Source organism: Anser anser (assembly GCF_964211835.1).
Source record: "Anser anser genome assembly, chromosome: 12".
NCBI classification, from domain to species: domain Eukaryota; kingdom Metazoa; phylum Chordata; class Aves; order Anseriformes; family Anatidae; genus Anser; species Anser anser.
The window spans coordinates 22,149,655-22,158,851 of record NC_139733.1 but is presented as its reverse complement, the minus strand read 5'-3'; the positions used below and the strand labels follow the sequence as shown (position 1 = coordinate 22,158,851).

Sequence of the window (9,197 nt, the reverse complement as noted above, 5' to 3'; positions counted from 1 at the left end):
TGATGTAAGGCTGGAGGTGCAAGGACTAGATAGTACTTTTTATTTTTGAATCCATACTTCCTTAACTACTGACCATCGTGCCAAGTACGTATTCATAACAGGAAACTAGCAAACAGTCGGGTCATCTTGAAAACCCATCTAATCTTGAGGAGTAGGAGTACAGGAGGTTAAAAAAAAATCCTGAAACTTTTTCCACAGGGAAAAAAGAAGTAGATTGGATCATCTACTCCCAGACCTCCAGTCCGGTAGGCTGAAAACGTCTGGGTGGCTGCCACAATGCTCCTGTGGAGAAGAAAATGAGATAAGCCTCTAAATGAGATGAGGTCTTGCATTGTGGTACGCGGTGAAGCATGCGCTGTGGGTTAGGGAAAGTGTTGAATTTCTGTAGAAACAGGCTGCCTAAATCAGGCAAGGAGTAAAGTTACTGGCCGTGCTGTGTGCACGCAGGGCTTTGCAAGCAGCTGAACTCCTCTGGAAGCATTCTGTACAGGCAGAAGAGCCACTTAATGGTTCGCTTTCAGAAAATCACTTGGTAGTCTTCAGCTTAAACAAACCATAGCCAGCTGTGAATCTCAACAGCAGTTCTTCAGAATGGAAGCAAGAAGGCATTCATTAAAATAAAAAGTTAATTAGCCCCTCAGATATGCTAGCTAGCTTGTGTGTGTGTTACATCCACGGTTATAAACACAGCTAAAGAGCAAACTGTACAGGGCAAACAAGCCGAGGGCTCGTGCTGCTGAGGGAGCACCGTGGCATCACCGTACAAAGCGGCGTTGCCGTTTCTGTCCCGTATACCAAAGTTGGAGGAACTTTAACATGAGGCTTTTCAAAATGTGTTGTTTTCAGATGTACTTTACCGTTTCCCACTTTAATCCATTTCAGAAGCCAGACTGGCAGCCTTGTGCTGTTTAGAATGCAGTCTGGATTTGCTTTTTGAGTGCAAAATTACAGTGCTGGAAAGTAACGTGGAAGTGATGCTTGCTATTACAGCAGAAATCGTATTAGATGAGCCTTGAGAAAGATGTGGTTTAAAAAGATGGGATGATTGTACTCTAAGAGCCCCTGGTACTGCGCAGTTTACCCAGCTGCTAAGTGGTAATGAAACTGAACTAGCCCCTTAAAAGCAAATTTTGGCAAGCAGTTAGATGTGACTGGAAGAGGGAGGAAGGAGCATTTAAGTTAATCATTCTGGGGAAGTTTTTAACATCAGTAAGAATTATTTATGCTTTGTGGAACAACAAAAAAATACAGCAACTCATTTTAAAATATTTCTTTTAATGAAATTTAAAAAACCTAATGCCCTTTTTGCAAACGTCAACATTCCTTTGTCTCACTTGCTTCTCCGTGTAATTTTCAGGGATGTTTGTCACTGTTATCACATATCCTTTCTCTGTTCCAGTGTTGAAGTACATTCTTTTTGAAAGCTTTAGTACAGATCAAGACAAGTGCTTTCACACACAGTAAGCTGTCAGAAAAGAACAACAAAAAAGTACCAGTCCCAGCTCAGTAATTGATTTTGGAACATCTTGAAGCTCCAGTGCTTCCTCTTATCATCCACCTTGAAAACGGTCTCCGGGATATTGCATGCAGACAGTCTCAAAATCTTATTTTTTAAGCTTTTACTCCACACATACTTCCTTGATACTGCTGGTGGAATCCACCATCAGAGTTTGGTCTAACTGCAATTTCACTGCTGGAGACGATGATAGCATTGTGTATGCTTAGGGACCGAAAAGCTATGAAGTGCTCTCCGAACATTCGTCTGGTGTGGAAAACAGGGAGCCGTCCCAGGGTAGGAAGGAAGCACATGCGCGGGAACCGCAGTAGCATGGCTTTCTCAGTCTGTTATCTTCTTCCGAAGTTTTTTGTTCTCTGTCGGTTAGTGGTGAATTACAGAATCTCCCAGAATAATCGTAACAAAGTTCCTCTCCAGCAGCAATATCTGTGGCTGCAAAAAGTGCCAGTTTAGGCACCATTGAGTCAACTCGAACTGGCACCATAAATAAATTTGGTTCGCAAGAATGATTCAGGAATCTGCCTACGTTACCAATGTACGTGGGGTCAACAAACGTCTCCATAACCTGACCGCTATGGAGGTGTTCCCGCACTGCTATGATATAGTTTGAATCCTGGGGTTTCTGGGCCTGAATTCTTCTACGTGCCTCACTGAAGCCTAAAACTTCACCAGCATATTCACACACAAACCTTCCTTTAGCTATGAATTCCAACGTGCGGAGACCCCACCCTTTCTTAGCAGTCTTGAATACTTCAAGCCTGAATTGCAAACCCCTCTGAACAACCCTGTTCTGACAGGATTCACCACACTGGCACATGGCGTTGCATTCGAAGATCGGCCTGGCGTACTCCTCGCTGGCTGCAGGTCTGAGGCACAGGTTGTCGTAATTTTCACCCTGGCGAAGGCAGGAGCACACGTGAGCCGCACAGGAGCTGGTACGACAGGAACATCCCGGGAAGGTGATCTCGGTGGGGTCGACGTCGCCGTCTGCTCCAGGCACGTTGTCTGGGCTATACTGCGAAGAGAACAAGAATCAAATCCTTGTCACGTCCGAAGCGTCTTTCCGCAGAGACCATCAGGTTATTTCAGAAGGCAGCACGGGGCCACAACTGGGCTCAGAAGGTGGCAACTGAAATCACGACCACTTTGTTTTCCTGTAAACTTCTTCTAACTACAAGGGTCCCTTTTCTAAAAGTTTTTAGAGAATGCAAGTCAGATTCTCCACATGTACTGAAAAAAGAAAACAAAACAAAACAAGACTATCTTGGTGACTGAATTTCTCAAAATAATGTACTAGCCGGAAAAAAAAAAACAAAAAAACATTTGCAGGTGACATTTCAGCTAATTTGATCTAGTTTACTAGACAAAATTTTTACTTATAGAAATACCAAAGTACGTTTAAACTAATTTTTTGCCCTGCAAAGCACTCAATAAATCCTTATAACATTACAGTTATTTGAAAAGTCCTTTGGCTTCGCAGGATGCCAAATGCCCACTTTTATTAAAATTACGGCACTTTCACTGTCCCTTTTCAAAACGCTGCATGGAAACTTTCTCCGTTAAGCCCGTGACAAGGCGGTGCGGGCACGGCACGGCACGGCACGGCACGGCACACCGCTTCGCGCCCGGAGCCCAGCCGAGCTGCCGCCTCTCCTGTCAGGGTGAGGGGTGCCCGGGGTGCGCCACCCGCCGGGCCGGGTCCCCCGGCAGCTGAGCGGCCACAGCACCGCGAGGCGGCGCACGGAGGCCGGCGGCCAGCTCGCCGCTCCTCTGAATCCCCACAGCAGCACCCGGCTGGGCGGCCCCGCACCGCCCGCAGCGGGCCGCCCCCGCTGCCCCTCACCTGAAATGGCGGCGGGGCCGCCCCCACAGCCACCGCCACCGCCTCGCTCCCGCCGCTCGCGTCCGCCATGGCGCCGCCCCGCCCCCGCCCCGCCCGGATTGGTCCCCCCGGGCCGGGGCAGCCCCGTGATTGGCCGGCGGGACGGGCGGGCGGGCGGAGGCGCCGCGCGGGCGCTGTGGGCGCTTGAGGCGGTGCGCGGGGCGCCATCTTGTGGAGCCGCCGCCCTGGCGAGGCCCCGGGACGGGTGTGGAGTCCTGGGAGTTCAAACGTTAACCTCACAGCCCCGGGTTGTCAGTCATGTGAATAAATCCTTGCGTGTTCTGAAGGCACTAGAGGGTTTTTTTTAATGTGCCCTGCCTCACGTACACCTCCAGTTAAACACGTTTTTGAAATGAATTCCCCCGGTCCGTAACCCTGCCTGTCTCCTCATGCGGTGCGAGGCTGTGCCCAGCCCTCAGGAGGCTCAGGAGCTGTGCTGGCCGGGGGCTGGAGGCACAAGATGTGGGTCCTGTTGCTAAAGGCCCTGATCAGCCCCTCAGCCGCTTCCTTGGTGCGTTGTTCAGCAAATGGCATTAATGGGCGAAGGGAGAGGGGCTGTGGAGAGCCGCGCGCTCATGGGCTGGGGCACTGTGCTGCCAAAGCAGTCGTGGCAAAATTCCACTGTGGTGTGACTGAGCAGGAGCAGCACAGTCACGGCTGGCCTTGCTCCATCCATCTCAGTGAGATCTGGGCAGGGAAGAAGGGTCAGGCTTTCAGATGCTTTGGACACTGGCCGTTCTGCTCATGTTTGTTTCTTGGGTCAGTTTTTTGGGGCGAAAGGTTGAGGAAGCTCTCAGATAATCTTTCCATGCCCCTTTTCCTTTCACGGGAAGCATGTTTTTACCTTTTGAACAAATCAATGATCACAACTGCAAATAACCATTTGGAGTGAGGACACAGAAATGGTTCGCAGTTGCAAAACCGCAGAGCGCGCTCTGTGCTCCTCCGGCAGTGCGCTTCTTGTCTCTCCCTTCTGGCGGTGATTACCGGTGTGACGTTCCTGTTCCCTCTTTTTGCAGCATCCTGGAAGCAGGAGGAGGCTTCACCTGTCCTGTGCCCTTCCTCCCGCCTGGGAAGAGGAGCTGAGCAACACCAGCGGAGGTACAGCTAAAACTGGGGAGTGAAGCCTTTGCTTGTGGGTTGGACGGTTAGTGGGGATGGCAGAACAGGTAGAAAACGAAGAGGTTTGTTTAGGATTTTGCTCAGTCTGTAAGAGAAGGGAAGGTATGAAACAAGAACTTAGGAATGTCAGTGCCTCCTGGTGTCTGGACAGCGTAAATTTGGAGAGGTTTTGGTCAGTTTAAACCGTGGAGCAATGAGTACTGGTATGAATGTTCAGGAAACGTACCTGTAGCACCAGCGCTTCGTAACTGAATGGAATGAAAACGGCGGAAGGCTTCAGGTACGCACAGCTGGTCACTCTCAGTTTGTCGACTGAAGCCAACCTCGAACTGCTGCCTGTGGGTGCCTCTGAGCCCTGCCTGCCTGGGAGCGGAGCTTTCATCCTGCAACCTCTTCTCGTTGTGAGGAAGGCAATAGATCAGTTTTATGAGATAGACACTGAAATGTTGAGTGATTGCAGATATTAAAACACACTTTATTTTTGTAGTTTAGGGCTTTGTGTTATTACCAAATCGACCTTTAGATCAAGACACGCATAATTTGGCGGCTAATCCTGATTGCCAGATGGAATTCCTTTCCATTTTGAAATGACAGAAGTAATGAGTCATTACTCTGTAGTAAAAGAAACAGATTGCTTACATGTTCTGGAGATGCCATTTTAGAAATCATGAGAAGGTCATGGGAAAACAGTGTTTTTCTTCATGTCCTTCTTCCACCCTAAGCTTCTATCATCTTGAGCTATGAATGGGTTGAACTCTTGAGATGTTCAGGGTGGGTGAAAAATTGGTGAAAGCTCATTTTAATTTGTTACATAAAATTGTTGATGAAAGAAAGCATAAAATGGAGATGAAAGTGAACTGTATGTGAACTTTACAATGCTGAACTACAGCACCTCGTGCAGCCAGGAATTTCTCTTGCAACACGTTCTGCTGTCCCGAGGATGACACCAGACGTATCATTTTTCATTGATACGTTGCATGCATTTAGCTGTTTTTTCTCCCTATATAAATAATTGCTTTCTGCCTATTAATCATTTTTATGACTTCTCTGAGCCTTCTCAGATTCCTTAATATCCCAGTGATAACGAGAGGTTGGAAGGTTAACTGTGCATGGAACAGTGCGTTCATTTGAGAGCTGTCTTCATCTCACTTCATCACGGAGTTTTTGTGGTGGATGCTGTATCTTGTAACGAGGTGGTAGAGCTCAGGGGTACATATGAACCCATGACTCGTCAGACTGTGAATAAGGGAGCTTTGTTCAGCAAACTAGGCATGAACCTAGTCTAGAAGAAAGTAGTTATAAAGCTTCTTGTCTTCCTAATATCAGTGTGGTGAAAGCTGAGAAATCTCAAGTGATTAATGGCTGGTACAGTAATTTTATATATTCTTAGAACTGTCATGGGGAATATCGCTTAGAAGGGAGCTCGGGTGGTCTGGTCTAATTCTTTCATCAAGTGGGAGTGTTGCCAGTGCTCAGCCCGGTCAGCTGTGGCTTCTTGAGCTGACTTTTGGAAAACCCTGGAGGGCTGAGATTCCGCAGCCTCCGTGGGTCCCAGTGGGTGGTGTACCAGCCTCCCAGTGAGAGGTTTTTTCCAAATGTCACAGCCAGACTTCCCTAGCTACAGTTTGTTGCCTTTATGCCTTCCCATCTCTCGCTACTAAGAAGAGTTTCACTGTCATCTTTGTCCATACTCCTCAGAGAGCAGTTGTAGCGCTCCTTTAGATAGCCCCCATGGTGCCCGACTTGCTGGAATAAACAAGCTTATCTCCCTCAAGCGTTCCCTACTGGTTATGTGCTTATATGGCCACATCCTCATCGTCGTGGTAATGCTGTGCTGGATCATCCCTGGTTTTTCCACATCTTTCGAACCGGAGGGCCCCAGACTGGCCACAGTTGGTGTTGCAACGTCCGCATGCCCAGTGGAGAGCATTAATAACTCTGTTGGATCTGTGTTCCTCCTTGTGGAGCCTAGGGTGAGGTCTGCCTCATTTGTAGAGAGAGTATGCTGTTGGCTTGTGTGCAGCTGGCATCCGTGGTAACCCCAGAGGTGGTTGTCAGTGGTGGTTTCCAGATCCCAGTCTGTACTGGTGTGCGGGGATATTCTGCCCACAAATATCTTTCACTGGTCTTGCATTTGTCTGGACCGTTGGAGTATTTCCTGTCTCAGGCTTGCCTAAAGCCACACCAGCAAGTCAGTAGTCCATACAAGAGGCTCCTTTCATTCTGAGCGCCGTAGAATAAGTATTTTTTGCTGCCTGCACCAGAAAGGCATGAGCAGAAGAAGCTCTTCTACTGAAAGAGCCTGTTTGAAGACTCCCTTTGGCTTCCTACTTTCCTACAGAACTGACATCTGGAAGAACAAGGTGTTCCTTTTAAGTACATTATTTTATACTGCACATGGTTTCTGTCTGCCTTTGTTCTGAATAGGCTATTCAGGTGGTTCTTGGATATTTAAATTTGATGTTTTGCTTTAAAAGGATGCTTATCTCCTGTATAGTTTATGGGAGATGTTTCCTGCAGGAGCCCTAAAATACCTCATAAATCACGTCATTGGGCTCTGCCAGTCGCAAGGAACGTCAGCCTGTCATTCCCATTCCCAGGCTGAGAGCTTGTTAGCTGCCATGTCCATGCTCTAGTCAGGCTGGGTTTTCTTCCTTCTCTAGCTAACTTTTTCTTTTTTTTTTTTATTCCCTTGCTGACATACTCTTCTCTGTGTGCTGCTCTTCTCCTCAGGTCAGGTTTACGTTTTCCTTTGATTTGACCTTTGTTTCTGGATAATCATCTCCATCAGCTTTGTGGGCAGGTACTCTCTATCCTTCTGCCAGTCCGCTGTGTGTCTATTAGAATATTGATTTGCAGAGAGTGGAGTATAAAAAATCAATATCCCATTAAGTGGAGTAGAGCGACAATGTTCTACGGCCAGTGGAGTTCAAAGGCGAGTGTCTAGACGCTGAAGTTGTGGGTGTTTTGTTCACCATGCGGTCTTGCCTAGGCAAGTAAGATAAAACACATCCTGCTAGGAGGCGTTAAGATGCGTTCACGGAAGATTCACTGCAAACAGCCAGATTTTAAAAAGTGCTGCTGATGTGAAAAGGTACTTTGATTTATGATGATACACTTGCAATTTACTGTTATTTAGCCACTGTAAACCTCCGAACAATACAATATAAATGTTCTGCAGGGAATTTGGCTAGGATATGTAGACATTAGTAATCTGATATTGCACAGCAGTGCCTGTTCTTAAGTGCTCAGAGAACGGGGGAAGGAGGAGGTGTAGAGGTGATGCGTTCTGTCAGCATGAGGTGCGTACCACGGACGGGCGATGAACGCACCTCTGCTGCTGCCCACGTGCTCTCTGCACGCTACTCTTCCGTTTGCAGATGGGGAATCGAAACACGCATATTTTTCTATTTCCCACTTTTGAATCATTCTCAGTAAGACCAGTCCAGGGTTACTTTAAGATCTGCTTCTTGTACCACGCTGTCATTTTCTGTAACATAGATAAATAACATAAACGTGTTAATACTGCCTACTAATTGCTTAGCAAGGAAGCCAGTTTTTACCCATTTGCAGTGCAATTTATTTACGTTTTATAGCTTGTAAAGTACATTAAAGTGCTTTATGGGCCGAGCACTTGAAATAATGAGAGCCTGCAGTCTTTGCAGCAGGAGTGCCGCGGCGGTGTGCAGGGGAGCTGGCTGGCACGCCGCCTGCTCTTCGCCCGGCCGAGCTCATTAGCCGAGTCACACCTGGCTTCGAGCAGGGCTTGCGAGGGTCGCTCCCCAGCACGGGGCTGCTGCAGCTGCAGCCCTACCCGGCTGGCTGCTAATGAGCTGGTGAGGCTTCTCGAAGGACAGGGATGCTGGAAGGAAGCGTCTGGTAATCACATTTGTGAATCCAGAGAGGGAGAAGTTGAGGATCAGCTTGTTTACGTACGCCTTCGCTGTGCAGAGGAGACTGACCTTGGAAAACGCTGTGTTTAAATAACATAGTTTATCAAAATATCTCCGAGTGCTGTGCAGAGATAGAGGGACTTTGTTTTCGTTCTTTTACAGATAAGAAAAGTGGTGCAGCAGCACATGAAATGAGCTGAGCAGTGGCTGAGCTATTGTTCTTGGTTATCACAGGGCTTGCCGCTTCATCTCGCCTCATAGGCGGCTGTTGCAGCATCACCTAGGTAATGTGGACCATAACTCTCTTTGCCAGCACACACTCTCTTTCTCTCTCACAAAATCTTGACTTGAATATAAGTAAAAACATGTTTTATGACTTAATTGTGTCATATCCTTAGATACAAGCAGAACACTTTTAAAGCGATGGGAACAATTCAGACCTCACCATGCAAATTGCTTCCTGACTAGTTATAACGTACAGCTCTCAGTTAGCCCCTGGATGTCCTCCAGTTACGTTTGTGTGAGGTGTGAAGGGATTGGAGCCAGTGTTCCCAAAAGACGCAGTAGTACTATAGTGCTCTTAGCAAACTTCTCTGCACAGTTTAGTTCGTAGCTGCGTGTCGTCACGGCTTGCTGCTTGGTGTGCCTAGAGCAGTGGTGATGAATGTGCTCGTGGTTGTACGGCGCTGTGCCTGGTGTGAGGGGGGGGCTTTCTGCTGCTCAGAAACGCACTGATGGCTTTGTGTAGCGGGGATTTCAGGGACATTTCAAGTTTGTTCTGGGG

The 9,197-nt window shown here is 47.8% G+C and overlaps 1 protein-coding gene across 1 annotated transcript; it reads right to left on the bottom strand.

Annotated features, from left to right (window-relative positions):
• Nucleotides 1–1,255: 1,255 nt before the first annotated feature.
• On the bottom strand, nt 1,256–3,481 carry LOC310880381 (histone-lysine N-methyltransferase SETMAR). Its single transcript, XM_083796087.1, has 2 exons — nt 3,360–3,481; nt 1,256–2,531 (listed from the first exon to the last, which is right to left on the bottom strand). Exons 1-2 carry the CDS (start codon nt 3,426–3,428, stop codon nt 1,737–1,739), a joined length of 864 nt encoding a protein of 287 aa, XP_083652213.1. The 5' UTR covers nt 3,429–3,481; the 3' UTR covers nt 1,256–1,736.
• Nucleotides 3,482–9,197: the final 5,716 nt, after the last annotated feature.

What these genes read in the sequence shown, in the direction of transcription:
- LOC310880381 (XM_083796087.1), bottom strand. Translation starts at nt 3,428, where the DNA reads ATGGCGGACGCGAGCGGCGGGAGCGAGGCGGTGGCGGTGGCTGTGGGG. An exon ending in CGGCCCCGCCGCCATTTCAG is followed by an intron (nt 2,532 to 3,359) that starts GTGAGGGGCAGC and finishes TTCTCTTCGCAG; the next exon opens with TATAGCCCAGACAACGTGCC.